The 21,110-nt window shown below is 35.8% G+C and overlaps 1 protein-coding gene across 4 annotated transcripts in view; it reads right to left on the minus strand.

The window, feature by feature from the left end:
• Positions 1–653: 653 nt before the first annotated feature.
• Kcnd2 (potassium voltage-gated channel subfamily D member 2) overlaps positions 654–21,110 on the minus strand; it is a 458,638-nt gene continuing 438,181 nt past the window's right edge. For 2 of the 4 annotated variants that reach the window (XM_005333954.5, XM_040291595.2), the window contains exons 3-7: positions 17,685–17,847; positions 9,034–9,129; positions 8,075–8,167; positions 4,832–5,079; positions 654–3,284 (exon numbers count right to left, since the gene is read on the minus strand). In XM_005333954.5, coding sequence (XP_005334011.1) covers positions 3,107–3,284; positions 4,832–5,079; positions 8,075–8,167; positions 9,034–9,129; positions 17,685–17,847 — 778 coding nt within the window. In that variant the 3' untranslated portion in view covers positions 654–3,106. The remainder of the gene's footprint in view (positions 3,285–4,831; positions 5,080–8,074; positions 8,168–9,033; positions 9,130–17,684; positions 17,848–21,110) is intronic. The other 2 variants (XM_040291597.2, XM_040291596.2) reach the window with 2 other exon arrangements.

Here is a 21,110-nt window from a genome sequence, read left to right on the forward strand (position 1 = left end):
ATAGGCTTATATTCATTTTTTAGAATATATATACATTCCATATGCACACATATAGCTAGACAAATTTCTGTTTTCGTATATAGGAAAAAAATCCTTTGAGAATTTAATGGAATTCTGATCAAAACTACTATCTCATAGCTTATATTTATCTCTTTACTTATTTTCTTTCTTTCTTTTTTTTTTTTTTTTTTTGGTAGCAGGAATTGAACCTAGGGGTGCTTAACCACTGAGCCATCCCCAGGCCCTTTGAATTTTTCATTTTGAGACAGGGTCTCCCTAAATTGCTTAGGGCCTCAATAAATTACCTGAGGCTAGCCTTGAACTTGAGATTTTCATGCTTCAGCAACTGGGATAACAGGCGTGTGCCACCACGCCCATCTCAGAGTTTATTTTGCTCAATCCAAGTGGTAGTAATGAAGAAGTTTATAAGATTCAGGCACTGGCCTTACTTAAATGACCTTAATTTTTCTGTTAAAGTTTCTTCCTAAATTCCCACTGCTGATGTAAGGCTGCTGTGTCCACCAGTTCAGACTAGATTTAAGTGTTGAGTTTTAGTCCATACGTGTCACAGGCTTCCCCCAGGTATGAGTGCAGCGCATCTTAGATTTTGGAAAGGAATGAAGTCTAAGGAAAAAGGGCAACAGTCAACCACATTGTCCTGTTCAAGCATGCACGTGTTTTATTTAAGTATTCTCCAAAGGTCTATTTTTTTTCCAGCATAATGCAGGTATTATGCTATCCTTTGAAATAAGATATATGAACTTCAAACAAAATTGTCAAAACAATGACCTTAGTTACTCCATATGGTACACAGAAATAATTACATTTCACTTACAATACAGATGCACTTAACACAGTCATCAATAGTCACTCACCACCAACACAGTATATTTTTTAAATCACCTAAAACATCAAAAAGTTTTTTTCTTTTCCAAACATCTAAAGAAATTAATATTTTGGATAAGTGATAAATGAAAAGAGGAGGCAGAATTGTCAACTAAAATAACCTAACTGCCTTTTCCTTGATGTAACACCAAGAACTTGAAAATAGAACTTCTTGTTGGGAATCAAAAGACATTAAGTATTCCTGATTGTAATTCCTTAGTCTAGTTTTATAAAAGGTTCTCAATAAATGCCATCAAAGAAGTTTCACTATATATTCGCTCTAGAAGCATAAAGTGACAAGAGGCAGGTGTTAATATAATTGTTAATATTCACGCTGCTGGAAGATTAGTAGCTTTTTAAAAGACATACTAGGAATAAAGCCAGTTCTTCCCAAGAGACAGTAGTTTATCTTACTTTCACTCAGCAAATGTTTATTAAGAGCTACTGTGTGCACAGCACGGTTCTAGAAGCTATTCTAGAAATGGGAAGCAAGAATTTCTGACTTTACCCAAAAATGTTTGGATTAATTAATTTTTATAAGTTATGATAAGCATTTGAAGATCTCTATAATAGAGGGATAATTATTAAATATTTCCATATATAGAAACTAAGCTTTATTCCTTACAGTGGTGGCTCGGAATGAACAAAACTTTATTTGACATAAAACTTTTTTACACTGTCACGTGCAGACACGTCTGCTGATGTATTTTAAGGGTGTAAAGGTATAAAGACTTTTCACTTAAATGTACACAGAAATCAATCTTGCATCATCAAGCTCCTGTCCTCCCAATTTTGTGGAGAACGCTGCACCTTGCCAAACACAGGACCTTTCTGAGATAAATTGGTGCCGCCTTCATGAATGGCATTGGCCGCATGTTTTCATCAAATACTGCGACATGAAGCACTCCCGTTTATCTCTGCATTCCAATTCACATTAGGTATTCTCAACATGTATTCAAGATCTAAAGCAAAATAAATAATACATCAAGTAAGATTCTGAGATCGTCGATCCTGTGATATTAGTCCCAGTCAACTCTTCAGGAAACACATCCCAATATATCTAGTATCTGGGCTTTTCCATAAACAGCAAAGACATTAGAGATAATTCATAGATGTCAACTCCTTTTCTCTAGTTTTTGACAAGGGGATTGATGACAATCTACTTACAAGATAATTTATTGGGGAATACAAAAGTAGGAAAGTCACTTGAACTACAGTAAACGCTAGTTTCTCTGATGATAATGAACCCAATACAAAGGTACCCTAGAAATACAGAATGCACTGGGTCACAGCAATACAGTGGACCAAAGAATACTACTGAAAAACATTGATGACACAGTAGTTTTTGGATCAAAAAGTCACCTAAACCTTGCAACACCAGAAGTTTTTCTATGGATGTGGCTCTTACTGTACCTATAATCTGGAAAGTACAACCACCAAAAAATCCTGATTCCTGATACAACATGTGTGCAGTGAATTATTGCAGTTGTAACAGTAACTAGGTGCAAGGCTAAACAATAATACTGAACTATCTGAACACTTCAGATTTACTAATGAGCATCCCCATGAGAAATACTGCAGTTCTTAAAAGGAGTTTATTTGCACAGCCCACCATGGAACAATCAGCTTGTTGTAAGTGCACAGAAATTTCCCCTTTCTACAATTATAGTTTATCATGCCTATTCTGAAGACAACATAAGGAAACTGAGATCACTGCTCCAAAGAATTCTAGCATGCATTATGATGGTTTCCTTCAGTCAATACAAATGTGTTGTATGAGTTTTTTTTCCCATATATAATAATCTTCATCATAGCCAATGTTCATGGTTTTAACAGGAAAAATTTTTATCAAAATGTTTTCCATATTTTTTTTTGTTTTGCATTCAACTGGAACATTTTGTTCAAAGATTTATTTTATTTGTTTTATTAAAAAAGAGTTCTGATCATAAGAAGCATCGATAGGCGGCATTTCATTGTGCTCATTCACAAAGTCAAATACAGAATATTCCTCTGTATAACAGGTCAAACTCTGTCTAGAAATGCCATTGGTGGTTTTATTCACATCCTCGAGTTTGGAAGATTTATTTTTGTTTCACTATCAGCCTTCTTGTTTTGCTGTCTTAATCTGCAAAACATTTATTTATTATTTTTCTTCTTTCTTCTACATTGAGATTCTTTCCACAGCCAGGGCTCAAATTCTCTTAAACCTAATCCAATTGTCTTACAAGGCAGACACCCTGACAATATTTCCTCCTGAGTACTCGGGAGACTCTGGCCTGTCATCTCCTTCTGGTGTGGTTACTGGAGGTGTTGGGATGCTTATTATTGCTGTAGTCACATAAGGTTGTTCACAGTTTAGTTTAACACACTCTTCCATTTTGGCATTTAAGCTGGATCGGCTGATGAGGAAAAAAAATAGATTTAAGAAAAGAAGATATTTATTTAAATTTTTTTCATGAAGCTGAAAAATGTACATTTTAATGCTTGTAAGTAACATTTTAAATGTTCAGGAAAATTATCACGTAAAAATGAAACATCAAAACTTAATATGAAACATCAAAACTTGATATATATTATCTTGAACATTAACCAGTTGATTAACATTAAAGACAATTCTTAAAGCCAGCTCAACTGTTTCTCAAACAAACTGCATTATAAATGTAAGAAAGAAAAAGGACCAGGTAAGAGCTGGACAGCCTGAACTGAGCAAAGTAAAATAACTTTAAGATAGAAACTCAGAATTTGATATGCCATGTGATTTCTCAATTCCTTTGTCCACAAAATCCTTTCATTATTGTGTCTTTTTGAAGTATGTAATGCAAATAAACCCTCAATTTAGTGATGATCACATCTTAAGAAGCCAAAAAAAGGTAGCTGTTCCCATCTAGCACTTGAAGGTTTTCTCAAAAGATATTCTTAACAGGTATGTTATACTCTTTGGGAGAAGCAGAAGGAGAAGGATCAAGAAGGGTATAAACAGGAATTAAAACTATTTTCATGGAAAATGAATAAAATATTTATGTCATAATATTTTCCTCTTAAAACTGTCACCATTTTCTACTTTGTTTTATGATGGGTGTAAAATATCTTAAAGATAAAAATTCTTCATTGTCCTAAATTTTAACATTGTGGTCCAATTTTTATAAATCAACATAGTCTGAATTCAGAATCTCATCTTGGTTTTCAACATAGCTTCTTAAATGCTAACAAAGAAGCAAGACTGAACTTATAGAGGGTCACTCTAAGAAAATATGCTCTTCAAATAAAAGAATGAAGTAAAAAACATTTTAGCAGAAGTTGATCTTTTTAATGTGTAATTTAAATGTATTATTTTTATTAGACATTTATTGTAAAAAAATAGTAAATAATGAAAAGTAAAGTGTAAAAGTTTCACATAAATTTTACATAAATTAACTGGTAAACAATTTTAGAATTTAACTTATCTTTTTGATATTGGATTGATTTTTGTATTTGATGTAGCCAAAAAATATCTTTTGGATCAAAAGTATAGGTTAATAAAAGAGATTTGTGTAGGTATAGTTTTAATTTTCACTGTTATATTGAACAAATATATTTTAGGTACTATTGAATAACTTTCACTCATATCGATGTCAGTTTCACTTGTCTTTTTAGTAGTTTTGATTGTCATTTCAGGCTCTTTGAGTTTACATATGGGGCTCCTGGGTATAGAGGTCTTTGCTCAAACAAACAAAAAATTGTAGAGTTGAAGCAATAAAAAACATTGTTAGTCATCTTCTTCCTGTTGTTAATACTGACAAAAATAATTACTACTTTTGACCCCAAGGCATATGCCAGTGGACTCCTTCTCCTACTTGATGCACAGTTTTGTCCCTTTCTCAGCCCTAGGAGCTAGGACTTCCCTGCTCATAGGTGGCAATGTGACAGCAGGGACAGAGCCTGTGAACCAGTAGGTTCATCCAGGTACCTGTTAGATAGAGGAGTTCTCTCCACACACCGGATTTGAATCGTGCTGAGTTCCTGCACGCTGCCTCGATGACTCCCAGATACGTTGGCATTTGGGATGCGGAAAGTTTTTTTGTGTCGACGTGAACAGCAAGTGCTGGTGACTCCTTGTTGTGAAGAAAGAGATGGGCTGTGACTTGAAGGACGGTTGACGGTGGCAACTTCCATGCAGCTTTCTTCAAAGACTTGTTCATCCACGAATTCATGATTCTATTTCAGAGTTGGAAGAAAATATGAAGAAAGCAGAGAAGCACATTTGAAATTAAAATAAACAAAATGTATAGCTTTCTTTTACTAATACCATTTTCCAGAAGATTAGAACCACTTTTCTTTGACATTTGTGTGGAAATAAAATCTCTCTAGATAGACTGAGTGATTGACGTGTGCCGGTGGATTCAGTGTCCATTGACAAATTAACTTTATCTTAGAATATAATTTGTGAATTTAAGCATAAAACCAGGAAGTCAGAAATTAGAAGGGAAAAAAACCCTTGAAATGAATATAGAGAATATCTACAGGAAAAATAAAAATTTACATTGACTTTATTTTTTAAACAAATTGAAATCAGAGATTATTTTATAGAACACCATGAATAATACTGTTAAATAGTAGCAAATACCTTCACATGGGATTGAAAAAATTTTTCATCTGAAAATAAGATATTGAAGACACTTCCGATTTCTTTAGAAGCTTCCCTAAAATTTCTGATATATAAGAAAATATAACTTATTGGCTAAGAAAATAAAATGTTTATCTGTAAAATGGGTCACTGTGCTTGACTCAGAAGGAATGAGCACTGAACTTTCATGGCCTCTTTTCTTTGTGATATATCACAGGGAGAACTCATGACTTCAGTCTGTGTTCAGGGTGTGTTTTGTGTGTGTGTGTGTGCACATGTGTGTGCGTAGTGCTGGGGACTGAACCTTGGTAGAGAACACTGCTCTACTACTCATTTACATTCCAGCCTTCTTATTTTTTATTTTGAGACAGGGTCTTGCTAAATTGCTCATGCTGGCCTCCAACTTGCAATCCTCCTGTGTCAGCCTTGGGATAAGCTGAGATTGCAGGCTTACACCACACTGCCCCAGCTATTCTCCACCCACTACCTTCTAGCCCATAGGCAATCAGTAACGGGCATCATTTCACACACCCTATTTTATAGATGCACAGTGTCAATTTTACTCTTAAAATGTTTAGTAAAGAATTGCCTCCTAAAATGCCTATGCAAGAATTTTTACCTCGGAAATAGAAGGGAAACATTTTGGTCTGAATTGCTAGAGAATAACTTCAATTACTGTTTTTCCTTTGTGTGCACAGAAATGGCCTTCTAATGGAATACTTTGCACATACCGAATTTCACTTAACCATCTCTCATCCTAAAATATTAGTAAAACAATTGAAGCAATTCACTGGCTAATAGGAAATAGATTGTTTTAGTTACTCATTTTGTCATCTCTTTGCTGAGAAAAGCATTTTGAAACACATGAAATTTAACATTCTACTGTTTAGAGTCCAGAGAATAATTTGATTAGATAAGGCAAAATTTCATGTTAAATATTACATTTTAGAGAAAAAAAAAGTGCACAAAAGATTCATCATCTGATTTCTTCTTTTACGATGCACATTTCACACACATAATGCAAGTTATCCTGCATGAGATTTTAATTTATCTCCTTAGCAATTAGAATTGAAGAAGTCATTCTGTTATTGGTTACCCTATATTTTTATAGGTGGTGTTAAAAGTAATTTTTGGTTTTAAATAAAGTAGTCTTCATTGGTAAAGTAATTGAAAAAAAGGAAACGAGGAAAAAGACAAAGGTAAATGCATTCTACCATTATCATTTAAGTTCATCTAAGTACCATTTGAGCTCCAAAGTATTATGCTTTGAAAGGTAATACTAAGTAAGTACTAAGAAAGTACTAATAGGTTATAGACTTGTCCATATATTTGTTTAAAAATGCAAATATAATTATGTATTTATCCTGTTAAAACACTTAACTGATCTCCATTTATCATAACACAAAAATCAAAATTGCTCACTTGACTCCAAAGACTGACATTATCCAGCCACTGTCTCTGCTTCCTCTTGGGCCATGCCACTTGCTCCTTTGAGTCACCCTCAAATTCTTTTGCCTCCCCTTAGGCCAAGTTCCTTTTTCTTCTTTTCCTTGCTTACCTCCTTCTCATCCTTCTGTTCTCAACTCAAGGTCTTTCCAGAAGCCTTGTCTGAGCCTGTCACCTAGGGGTTCCATTCTCTTTGCCCAACTCCACTGTGGCCCTGTCAGTTCTTCCACTGCTCATGCCTCTTCTCTAGTAACACCCATGGTTAATATTTTGTCCCATAAATGGAGACTCAACGAGGACAGAGGCCATACTAACTTCATGGTGTGTCTTGGATCTGGCTCACTATTAGGCACATAGCAGGCAAATGATACATACTGGTTGCATGGTTACATAGGTAAATAAATTATGGGAAATATATTGAAATTGAGAATACATATAATGTGTCTTTGGTGAGTAAAGAAGCTGACCTGATTCAACATGATGAAAAATTTTGTTCTGCTCTGTAATCACAAACTGTGATCCACATTGACTAGCTAACTAAGGAATGAATGTCTTTACTATGGAGAAGTCCCACTTAGCGCCTGTAAGTGAAGAAATGTAAACTTTTCCCTCAACACTCTCAGAGGTGTACCAGTGGTTAAATGTGTCATTTCTTTTGAATGCAAACTGATCATTTTTGCTATGTACCTCTATTTATTATATCTGTGAATTACTTGCTTCTCTCTCTCTCTCTCTCTTTTTTTTTTTTTTTTGCTATTGATATTCTCTTTACCAGATGTTTGGCACACTTGAAATATCATTTTCCCCTTTTTAATCAAAATTTTAAAAACAGATGAGACAGAATATTTTATTGGATCTGTATTGGAAGACAGTTTTCTAACTGCATTTAACTGATATCTTAGAACGAGAGTTAAGATACCACTAAGTTAAGACAGAGGTTTCTTAAAATAATTTCCAACTCGAAATGTCATTATGATATTTCAAAGCAGTTTCAGACACTACAGGTTTTCTGTTTGTTTGGTTTTTATCATATTTTCCAGTAATGCGGAGTGTGAAATAATACTTGGAAATATTGTGTATGCACAAAGGCAAATGGGACTAGTCAGAGTGCAGAGGCAGGCTCTTGTGCTGTCTCCTTACCGTGGTTTTCTCCAGGCAGTGAAGCAGGTGGTGGTGCTGGGTTTCAAAGCTGGAGCCGGACTTGCTAATGAAGGCCTGTTCCTCCTCCGAGGACTGTCAACACATAAGAAACGGAGGTGCTTCTATTTTATTTGCAAACAGCAAGAATCTCAACTACACAATTGCACAGAGATCTGGCCTATTTTCTGAGGCTCACCAAAAGCACTTTTTTTTTTTAAACTAAAAACAGGCAAATGTGCAGTTGCTTTTAAGTTGAATGATCAGCATACAAATTTTCATCAAATTAGAGGTCTGGTCTTTTAGACTATGCCTCCCTGAATTGAAAATTTAAATCTCTTTTACTCATTCAAGGACCAACTTTCTTTGAAAGCCTGAGCCATTTATCTTTAGATAATAAAATTTAACCTCGTACTTAGATAATCCTGAAACCATTATCATGCACCTACATGAAAGATATTTTGTAAGAAAAGATGATGGAAATCCGAAATATTAAAGGAAAGTTTTGAAGTAAAAGTCTCTCATTCAGACTCTATGACATTCCCAACACCGAATCAATGGTGTTCTCTCTTTATTAAGAAGTAAAACAAGACGGGGCATCACCTCTGCTTCCGCATTACCTGAACTTTAAGGAACATGAGCAATTTTTAAATAAAAAAAGAATTAGGCATTTGAATTATTGAGCATCTTCTGCCTCTCTGATGTTAATTAGAGATAGTGTAGAGACACTGTCTGATTGCGAATTTAGGAATCATAACCCACTGGCAATACTCCATAGCACAGCTTCTAACCAGCTACAGACAACTGGAGTGTACAGGAGGAGATTATAAAAAACATAACACTTTTGCTGTTTTGCTAGCCATTTTCATAATTATTCCCAATAAAATTATATGGTTAAGTAGAACTAAATTAGTATTACCCAATAAACTGATCACTAAAAAATGCAAAGAACTTGACTTTACCTGCAGCTGGTTGCTGAGTAAACCATTCCGTTTGCTCTGCATGTAGGCGCTGGCGCTTCCACTTTTGGCTGCTCGGATCCTGGCCAGTCTAGCTTTCTACAGGACAAAAAAAAAAAAAAAAAAAAAAAAAAAAAAAAAAGAACATCCCTTCATGTGTGGTATTCTTCAAACAGTGAAGTCAGTCTTGCTTTATCCTACTGTCAGCATACATATTTTAAAAAGCAAGCCAACTTTTAACATGTAACTACTGACAAATATGCTCCTGTCCTCTTTTGAATGTTTTGTTTTAGTTAACATTTATTAGTAAGGCCAATTAACTACTTTAGAGCCGGGTTATGCATGCAGGAATTGAAATTAAGTCTTTACAGTAAGATGAAGTTATTTTATTACTGTTTCTCTCAATTGTGTCAAGAGAAAAATAGCAATATTACTTTACTTATATTTTCATTTATCCAAATCTGAGTAACTTAATGAAACGAAGACCAGTAGCCCAGTAAATCAGCTGCCATCTCCTTTTCATTTAAACTAATGTCCTTTATAAAATTAGTAACTAAGTTCTAAGAACCAATTCCCTTTTTCTATCCTTCCGTCTTTCCCTCCTTCCTTCTTTCCATTCTTAGAACCACTATTCAGCTGTATCTGTGTTCTCCAACTTAACTTTAATCTCTGAAATTATTCTGGTAAAGGAGAAAATGCAGAGCCCTTGCTGAATAAAATGGACTCTCTTTAAAAAAAAAAATCTCTGAATTTATCTACTTTGTTGGCAAGTTCCACACAACTGTATGCTCATCTGTTTTGTATTTCACTCTTGAATTTGTTGAATAGAGCAAGCCCATCCAAAGAGATCTATAAGATCATTTAAAATTTTTTGAACATTTTTTTCTTCAATTAAGAGAATTTTTTTTCTGGTGGTCACTTCAGTTGTTCACTGTTAAAGTGACATCACCAGAGTGGTATTACCGAACAAACTAGGTGGTCAGCTTGATTTCCTGTATGGCATTCTACTTTATGAGTGTGGGGATACACCCCTGATTAGACTGAGAGAAGATGCCTGCTTTGCACCCGCTGGGCAGCACTCCTTTGGTGTCCATTCTATTCTTGTGATGAATCTCTCAGCAAGTGTAGGTAACATAGCAACTGGGGTGACTTGAAAAAGAAGTTTCTTATAAACTGACCCTAAGAAGACTCCTCTTCCCTTTCTACCCACCCCACACAGATGCTATCTTTAGTCTCAAGCCCTAGAATGTTCTTTTTAGTAAGGATTTCAAAGTTACTTAGATTTTTAGAGCAGAAAACAGATACATAGATATCATAAAACTTTTAATCCTATAAAACGATATACAAGCAATTGAGTCTCTCTGATCTTGGAGCCATCTTCTTCCTATGCTTTGGAGTAAACAACGGGTAATCTTCTTAGGAAATCCTATCCAAAACTTTCTAAGCACATCAAAGCAAGCACATGTATACATATAGAATGGCATATATATCTTTACTCAGTTGGAAGAACACTCCTCACACTGTTACACTTAGTTGTGTTTTTTTTTTACCATATCTTGGAAACTCTTACTTTTTATGGATGTGCCCCATGTGCCCTATCTGTATGAGTGAAGCATATTTATTTGGCCTGCCAACTACCAACTAAGTTTTTAAAGCATCTTTTTCTACTGCAAGTAATACTTCCTGCTTTTAACATTATTACCATGAGCTTTTCTGCAAGACAAACTTCTGAAAGCAATTATTCCTGCATCAAAGGATGTGTGTGTACATGTGATATTAACAGGTTTTACCAAATTTCCCTTCAAAGTCGTTGTAACAAGATGCTCTTGCATCCACATCATTTGAGAGTCACACTGAGATGTTTGAAGCTCTCAAAGTAGCTTTAAGATAACTGTCGTGGCTTTAACTCCACACTCACCTCTAAATATAGTCTTCCCAGGCTCTGATTCCAGATTAAAATAAGTTGCAAGGAGTTCATATTTATAAGCATTGAGAAACAATGACAAATTTCCTCTCTTCATTGTCAATGTAATGCTTAGGTCACTCAAAGATTGGGGCAATACTGGAGAATGAAGTTGGAAAGTAGAACTTTTCATCTTAAATGCTGGGCTGCAGGGCCAGAATTTCAGGCCTAACTCAACAAACAATGGAAAGTGATATAGGCACTTTTGGAAAAGACTTGGAACTGACATAATAATTCGGAAACAAGCAGTTTATGTAACGGTTTCCAGAAAGGGCTTATTGTTGAAATTTTAGTTAAGTATCTTTGTTCTCCTGAAACATTTATTGCTTTTTAGGTTTCCTTCTCTCTTCTACACGCTCTTTCCTTTCTCTTTCCTCTCCTTGGTTTCTTTGACTGCCAGCCTGCCTGCCTACCTCTCCACTTCCTTCCTTCCTTCCTTCCTTCCTTCCTTCCTTCCTTCCTTCCTTCCTTCCTTCCTTCTCTTTAATTTGCAACTACTATATATAATATCACCTATATCATAGTTACCTATGTCATTCTTTCATTAATGAGACATGTACATTAACTAAAAATGTTACCCAGCAAAAGAAGATGTCATATATTTCTCTTCATATAGTGGCAAATCTGCATACAGTAGCCATCACTACTATAGAAATGGTTCTAACCTTAGAGAAAAATATGTTGTTTTAGAGACAGCATGGTCATTTTTGCTAGATTTATACAGTGCATTAGCAAAAGAATCTCTCATCTTTGTTCAGCCTCTTTTGTCTTACTTTGACACAATATCGTTTCATTGGTGGTACATGCCAAATATCTGTTGAATGTTTTCAAGACCCCTTTGAGGTCTTCAATTACTTTGATTCCAGCAGGTAATTGAGGGAAATTATTTTATAAAAGTATTTTAGAAAATTATTTTACTTATGACCTCTGCAGTACAACAATCCTGGCAAGTCCAGTTTGTATAATTGAGAGGTTAAAAAAAAAATCCTTCCAATCCTCTACCCTACCCTGGAAGGAAATGAGAACTTCTTGTCATGGCAAATTGCCAGCAACAAAAATGGAAATCAGGGTGAAGTTTCAGTAAATAATTAACTGTGGTCGATTGGAAAGTAGAAGGTTTCCAAAGTGTTAATTAAAAATGGAGTTTGTATTGTCAGTTTTAGAATAAAAGCTTGGTAGTTATTTTTGAACTATTTATCTGCTTTAAGAAATACTGGTGGTGTTTGGGAAAAACTGTTCATCTCCTAAACACATTTCTCCCATTCATCCCAATTTCTCAGAAATTCAGTTTTGCCTAATCCTCTAATCTCAGCAGGATTTCTCAGTCAGTTGCAAGGAATGATAAGTGAAATGCATAAAATCCAAATGAACCAGATAAAGCAAATAACTGGTTCTGTGGCCAAGACAAGATTGGGGAATGTTGAGATGTTAGGCAGGTTTTCCCAGCAGCTGGGTTCTTCACGACATAGGCGAGGGTAAAAGGAGGACACAGTGTACAATTTTTCTTAAATTAATTTGACGTGGAACAGACTTCCATGCAGACAAAGCATTCAGAAACTAGTATGCAGGGTAACACAATGGATTTTTAGCAAGTAGATGATTCTTATTTATGACAAATAATACTATTTAAATTTATAATGTATTTTCTGGAATAGAGGCTGAGCACCAATCAGAGAAAGATCCCTAACAAAATACCTTTGAGTTAGCAATTCCCTTAAATGAACAGCCACCTTCTAAATAAGATGTGCTGCAGATTGAGGGATGTTTCTGGACCATCTTGTCATCAAATCACAAACTAGTCTCAGTACTTTTGAAGAATTAGGGTATCCCAGGCAGCTTATGGGAAAAAAACAGAAAAATCTCTTTCCTTGGTTATCTCAGCCAATTACTTATTCCTCAGATATCAGTCCACATACTTCCCGTAACATGTGTCCTGGAAATTTCATGTTTGGTTGTTTGTTTCATTTATGGCTTAGTAAAAAGCTTCATGTGGATTTAACATATTAAGCTTTCTCAGCTTTTAAAAATTTAAAGAGTTTATTGGAATCTTTCCATTTGCTAAGGAAAGTAGCTGCCCTAAAAATGAGACAAATTTTTAGTACCAAACAATAATAAAAAAGTGAGAGTGGAAGGAAGTCAGTGGAAGGCAGCAGAATGTTCCCTGCCTGGTTAATCCTGGGATGGCAGTGCTGGGCAGAAACAGTCAGGGAATTGGGTCAGCTGAAAAAATGACAGGATGGTAAGAGGACTCTGGGTAGGGAAATGTGAGAACCGAAAGAAGATGTAGAAGAGCATCAGAAGCAAAATAATGCTTCCTATTTATTTACTTTTTGTGTTAAGTATGGAACCCAGGACCTCTCACAGATACCAGTGCTATTTTGTGCCACACATTTACTGCACTTTACTCTTCACGGTGGAGGAGAGGGACAATACAGTGGAATACATGATAATAGATTATACACACTATTGTGGGAGAAAAAAGGGAGGAACTAAGGTTGCCTACAATACCCAGAAGAATTTTGATGGAAGCAGTGATATGTGACCTAAGTGTTGTACCCTGAATGAGAATTTGCCAGGTGGTTACATTAGGTAGTGTGGAAAGGAGTGGAGAGCTAAGAGCAGAGGAGGTGATTCAACAAGGCTAAACCTAGAGTAGGTAGGGAGAAGTATGTAATCCACAAATTCCTATATGAGTATATAACAGGTGATCATTAAAATATAGGCAAATTTAAAAAAACTAGATTATCCACAGAAACTTGGGTAGGAGTTGAATAATTTTGTTTTTAGTAGTGGATAATCTAAACCAGATCATTCTCCAGCTCCAGCAAGGATTTATTTCTTGTCTATGCATTATTCTAGAATTATGTTTAAAAAATCTTCTGATTTGGACCTTGCTGAGTGTACTTGGCAATGGTTCTTAGAGTGTGATAGCAGTAGCAGTATCACCGGGAACTTGTTGGAAATGCAAATTTTTAGGCTGCAACTCAAAACTACAGAATCAGAAGCTTTGGGAACAGGGTTCAATTTGTGTTTTAACAACAGGATCCAATTTGTGTTTTAACACGCTCTCCAGATGATTCCAATTAATCTAAAGTCTGAGAAGTACCATAGCAGGATGTGATAAATGACAGAGTATCAGTAACATCTATCTGTATGAATGTAAAAAATCGTCTCCATGTGAGAATAAGATATTCATATATATTGCACAGTAGCTCATTGATTCTAAATTTCTCACTCTATTCTGAGTTCCTTACAGGAAAATCCCTTAGGTAACAGAGAATTCACAGTATGAACAATGTAGATTTTTCTGGTCTTGGACTTTAATCAACAAATGTGTGCTTGTGTGCAAGTTACCTGTAAAATGGAAATAATAATATCACCCTCTTTGTAAGTTGATTGTGAATATTATAAAGCACCTGGAACAATACTAGACAAACTCTAAAAAGAGTTTGTTGTTGTTACTAGTATTTGTAAATTACAGTTATAATCACCATTGCTTCTATTACATGATGAACAAAGGTTACCCTGTGAATCTGCAAATTATGTATGATCTTATTCATATTTCAAAGCAAGGTGTACCACTTGCTTTAAAATATCAACTCTACCACCTGTTGGAAGGTATTCAATAAACACCTTTTGAATAGCTGAGTGGAAAAATAGGTCTATTAAAATACATTGCACACAGTGGGGGCAGGGGAAAGGTCTCAGTAAAAACTTACATTTATGCACATGTCCATGTGCAGTTCAGATTGTGAAGGATTGATAAAAAATGGGGGTAAACAATACATTCCCTTTAGAAGGCAGCAGTGTGTAATGAAATCAGAGAAAATATATGCTGGGGGAAGAGCCTAGAAAGAAAGTATCCCTGACAGTGATGGCAGAATTTTCTCAAAGGCTTGATATTATGCACATTCAAGATTTTCCTAGAGTTTGGAGCTGGCAATTGGACTAAACACCAAAAAATTTGATCTAAGAAACCATTTTACAATATTACGTTAATTGATCAGCTTGAATAATGTTTTTATTGAGCAGACTGCTTGTTTGACTGAATCAGCTGGTTATTTTTGCATAACCTTAATATCTGTCAAGTCACCCCAGCCCAGATAAATGCAAACTTTCTTAGCCTAATAGAGGCTTTTCTGCTTTTTTTTTTTTTTAATCTTCTGGGAAGGAAAATAGGAAACGTCCCTTGTTAAGTTATTTTGTTGAATACCTAAGTTCTTAGAGGATTATGCTTAGCTTATTGGCCATAGACTATTAACTGAATATATTATATTAGGTTATTATATTTGGCTTATTAGGCCAATTTTTCTAGTGCTCATATGTAAAATTCATTGTATTGTGGCAGAAATTTAGAATACAGATGATATTTTTAAAATGCCAAAGTCATTCTTAAAACACAGTTTTTAATTTGTATACTTTTATAACATCACTTTTACTTTGGCTCTTAAAATTTAGTTAGCCAAAAGGCTTCTAAAATATTCTAAGACTTTCTTTATTTTTATACATGACAAATTCCAAAAAACACAGATATTTTGGGAATTGGATATTTGATAATCACAATTGTGCTTCCTATAGTTTTCATACAGTGGTTCTTACGTTAAAAGAAAGCGTTCCTAGAACGGAGATCAATGGGTGGTGCAAGGTAAGCTTTCATGGGGGATGTGTGATATTTCAGAGGATGTGTGCCCAGTAGGGGATCGAAGTAGGCAGGACCAAGAGTCCTACACAAAGTGCCCTGGAAGAGGGGCCTGAAGTCCTCCTAGTGCTGCTCTGAAGGTCTGTCCTGAATCCTGCATGAGGTCACCATGGCCCAGAGATCGCCTTTTTAAATTCTCCCTGTTTATTGGATGATCAGTTCTCTGCATTTATGTTATCTGGGATATTTATTATTCTTATCAGTAGGAGTTAAAAACTAGTTATTAGTCCAAAAATGGGGTAGAGTGGGAGATGTGTCTATTAAATAATCAACTCCAAAGTTGAAACAGTGATCTTTGCTGAAGGAAGAGGACCACTGACAATAGATATAAAACGAATTCTCTGGACGACACAGTGTATGGCCATACTGATTAACCTGAACTTTCCAAAGAGTTCACACTATATGAGATTTTATACTTTACTAAAGAGATGAAAAATTGCTCAAAAGCATATTTAAAATTCATTCTGTAATTACCTATAAAGCCAGTTATGAACTGCACCAAATCGCTCTTGATATCTTATAGCTATACCACATTATCCAAATTGTGCATCTGCTTTAGTCATGGTTATAAATGGTCTCTAGGTATTTAATAAAAGATGTTTTTGAAGGACAAAGATACAGTGACCATGAAGGATACTGGAAATATAGCAGTTTTAGTATTGAGAAAACTACAGAAGAGACTTCTATCATTATTTTCATTTTTGGTCCTGGGGATTGAACCCAGGGGTGCTTATCTGCTGAGTCGCATCCCTAGCTCTTTTTATTTTTTTACTTTGAGATAGGGTATTGCTAAGTTATCTAGGGTCTTACTAAATTGGTGAGGCTGGCTTTGAACTTGTGATCCTCCTTCCTCAGCCTCCTGAGTCACTGGGATTATAGTGTGTGCCACTGTGCCCAACCCTAAAGTTATTTTTAAGCAAAAAGGGCCCTGCCTTTCCAGGTGACTATTTTGACACAGAATGGGGAAGAGGAGTATGCTAATAATCCATCAATGTTTCTGAGACACAACTGATGGTAATGTTTATGTTGTGTGAAACTGAGAGCCAGCCTGGCTTGGGTTGAATGGTGGCTCTCCAACTCATCAGGTATGTGACCTTGCTCAATTCCTGAATTCCTTAGGATTCCCGTCCATAAAGTTGGAAGAATAAAGTAACCAACTTCTAGAGATGCTGTGAAGATTCTATTAGCTAGATTTCTAAAAACGTTAGCCCAATGCCTGGAATATGATCAGTCACCCATGACATTAAATATTGTTAATATTATTAAGTGTGTATGTAGATGTATATGTACTTGATATAATCTTAATATTAATGTTTTCCCATTTTACAAATAGGTCTGCGGTGTGTACTTAGGAGAATTAAGTAACTGGTGAGAAGATCAGAGAAACAGGAAACTGCTGGGTCAGAAGTAAAAATCAGTTACAAATCATAATATGTATCCTACTTCCTGTTGCAAATAAACAAAATATCTGTGGCACACTGTAGTCAAGCTAGCAGAACCAGCTTGATCCCTCGTAGAGATTAAATAAATCAGATCTAGAAACCTGATTTTAATAAAATTTGCCAAGAATCTTTCTTTGAATTTACTGCTGTAATTAGTGCTCTCCATCAATTATTACTTACTTTCTGCATCCAGCCCCATAGTAGGTTTGTTTCCTGCTGATTTTGAAATTAGACATGGCTGTGTGACTTGCTTTGGCTAATTCAATAGTCATGGGCCACTTCCAGGAAAGGCTTGGGGAGGCAGTGGGTGATCATGATAGACCTTACCAGGCTTGAACGACTGGAAGTACCTTGTCAAGGTGAAGTTTCATCTCTAGACCAGTAACGGACCTGGAGCATATTTCAGAAATATTCCTTGCTTTGAGCCACTGATGTTCAATTTCTGTTTAGCATAGAACAACCTGGCACTGAGTAGCCAATAGGAAATTCTGAAGCTCATTATAAACAGCAAGAGACGCCAAATCATGGTTTCTCAGAGCTGAGTACACACCTTTTGTGCCCTTCGTTTGTCTGCTCGTTGATTCTGGTGGTAGATCCGACTGAAGTTGGAAACAATCACAGGAACAGGTAGAGCAATGACCAAGACGCCGCTCAGTGAACAGATGGAACCAAAAATCTTCCCTGCTATGGTTTTTGGCACCATGTCACCATACCTGAAGTAGAGAAAAAAAAATGTCTATTATTTTAAGTCATGGAAAAGACACTTACAACTGTTACAAATAGATTTTTGCTTTAAGTTAAATATTTTTTGGGGGGATACCTCTCTATTTCTACTTCATAAGTAGATGGCTTCAGATTTTAATATAGCCAGAAATTATGAGTATCTGGATAGAAAAAGTTACCTTTCCACTTTGTAGAAAATGCTTCTAACATTTAGAAATCTCTTTGATTGGAAAATATTTTAAGCCAGATGAGGTAATGATAGCTCTTCAATTTGTCCTTTACATAATGTAGCACAGTTCTTTACATTTATTAGTAGTCAATATTTCTGTGCTGAAATTATAGTCTAGATAACACACTTTTCTATTTAATTTTTTTTCAACATTAGATTGGTTATGAAATTGATGTAGAAAAAGTAGGACATCACATTCCTTTCATCAGATATAATCACTTAAAAAATAAACGTTGCAAGGTCCCCATTAACCTTCACTTGTGAAACCCAATGACCATTTCTCCATGATAATTTCAGTCTTTCATTTGTATTTGATTAGTTGACTATTCTCTCCTCAAATCACTTTTTGTTCTTGACTTTAGTATTAGAAATGCTTTCAGTCATTCTCTTACATCCTTGGCTACCAGTTCTCCTTCTTGTTCCTGCCCTTTATCTACTGTCTCAATTTTGGAGTACATTTAGGTCCCAGTCTTGAGTCCTCATGGTCTTCATATAAACTTTCTTCCTATCTGATATCATCCAATCCCATAGCTTAAAACTATACCTTAATTTACATCCACAGCCCTGATAATTCTCCTGAAAATTGGACCCCTATTTTCAATAATCTGGTCTGATTCTTTCTACCCCTGGATGCCTAAGAGCCAATTAAATCTTAAATAAGCCAAAATAGGAATCTTATTTCCCTAGCTTCCTCTGTCCCCACTCAAATCTGTTCCTCCAAGTTTTCCACCTATGATTAAATGGAGCCACAAATTCCTGGTTGCTCAAACCAAGATTGAAAGGGCCACATCCCAATTCCCAGTATCTGTATCTTCTCTCTTAGTTAATAGTGTTGTCTCTGATCAACCCTAGCTCTCCTTCCAACCCCGTACCGGAAATTGAATACAGGGATGCTTTCACTGCTGAGATATATCCCCAGCCCTTTCTATTATTTATTTTAAGAAGGAGTCTGGCTAAGTTCTTAGGACCTCATTAAGTTGATAAGGTTGGCCTCAAACTTCTTGAACTTGTGGTCCTCTGGCCTCAGTCTCCTGAGTCACTAAGATTACAGGCATGTGCCACGATTCCTGACCCAAATCAGCTCATTAATAAAAGCTAAACCTATCTCTGACTTTGATAAAATTATCAAATCTTATTGGGGTCTCTTACTCAGTCTCCACTTTGTCACAATGAATCAAGCCACTGTCTTGTCCTGCCAGAGCCATCTTACCAGAACTTTCCACATTTACCACTATACAATTCATGCCAACATGCAGCCAGAGTTGCAGGCAAAAAAATGAAAATTAAGCAGTTTCAACTAACTCTCTTCAAACTCTCTGGTGGACTTGAAAATAAAATAAATCCAAACTTCTTACTTTTGCCTTCAAGGGACTACATCATTTAATCCTTGCCTATACTTCACACCACACTCCACCAAGATCCCTGTCTTCCGGCCACCCTGGCCATCGGGTCTTTTGAGTGTGTATACTTTCAATCTTCATCATTAAGTATCTCCAACCCAGAAGTTATTTCCCAGCCAGCTTTTTTCACAGTAATCTTATTATTTCCTCTAATCATTCCCTATAACAATTTCCCAGTTAGTTACCTTCACAGTTATTATTCACATATGGTATTTTCTTATTTACTAATTTACATTTTTTGCTCTTCATAGACCCACCTGAAAATAAAATTGTCAAAGCAAGAGCCATTCTACTTTGTGTCTCACTAGCATAAAGCAGGCTCTTACCACATATTACTCGAATGAAAATATTTTCTGAATGTGGTCTATATACAGAGTGAAATATCACTCAGCCATAAAGAAGGATGAGATTATGGCATTTACCAGTAAACGGATGGCACTGGAGACTATTATGCTAAGTGAAATAAGCCAGTCCCAAAAAAGCCACAGGCTAAGTGTTCTCTCTGATAGGAGGATGCTACCACAAAATAAGGGAGGGGAGAGGAAAGAATAGAAGTTCAATGGATTAGACAAAGGGGAATGAAGGGAAGGGTGGGTGGGAATAGAAAAGACAGTGGAATGAATCAGATGTAAGTTTCCTATGTTCATGTAACATAGGAATGAAACTCCACATCATGGACAGTCACAGGAATGGGATCTTAATTAGAATAAGTTATACTCCATGTATGTATGATATGTCAAAATACACTCTACTGTCCTGTATATCTAAAAATAACAAATAAAGAAAATATTTTCTGTTCTTTACTGAGTTTGTATAAGAGTTCATTCCTGGGGAAGGTAGGAGAGAGGAGGTGTACATTACAGCTTGAGGGAACCTCAGAAATGACTGTATTACTAAGATTATTCTTGTGAGAAGACATTGGTGTGTTAACATGAAGATTTGGGAAACATCGGTGTGTTAACATGAAGATGGAAGATGCTGAGGAATTGTCCCAGGACAGGCTTGTGAGAGTCACAGAAAGCAAATCTGACTGGTCCTGCATTAGATGACCCCACGGGGATCTGATCCTCTGCTTTGAAGAAGCAGCTACTTATTTTTGTTGGTGTTTGTGGAGGTTCAGCAGTTAAGTAATACACTGTAACTATAATTCCCACAAGATTTTGGACAGAGAATGATGGTACTGCTTTAATTTATAGTACAACAATAATAATAACTTAAGAACTGGAATATGGGGTCTATATTAAACAAGTTTTTTTTTCTGTATTCTAACTGGGAAGTTATATCATAATCTAAAGATTATGTTAATGAGGAAACAGTCAAAACTTAAAAACAAACAAACAAAAAGAAACCTAGAAAGTGAGTTAAAAGGACTTGAGGACATTCTTACAATGGAGATATGTCTGTGGGCTTTAGAAGGTCAGCTCCTTCTTATACCATACTGTGTCCCATGAGCCAGTTTCTACAGTTCACCTTGAGTGCCTGGCCATGTTTTATAAGCATCTACTTTCTCTTTTCACTGACTGTGTAATAGACCCTAGAGAAGATGTGCCCCGCCCCACCCCACCTTTAAGAGAAGGGATTTGATTTGAATGCCTACCAATTAAATTTTAGCCAGTTTTTATCC

This window comes from Ictidomys tridecemlineatus, chromosome 2 (assembly GCF_052094955.1).
Source record: "Ictidomys tridecemlineatus isolate mIctTri1 chromosome 2, mIctTri1.hap1, whole genome shotgun sequence".
Lineage (NCBI taxonomy): Eukaryota > Metazoa > Chordata > Mammalia > Rodentia > Sciuridae > Ictidomys > Ictidomys tridecemlineatus.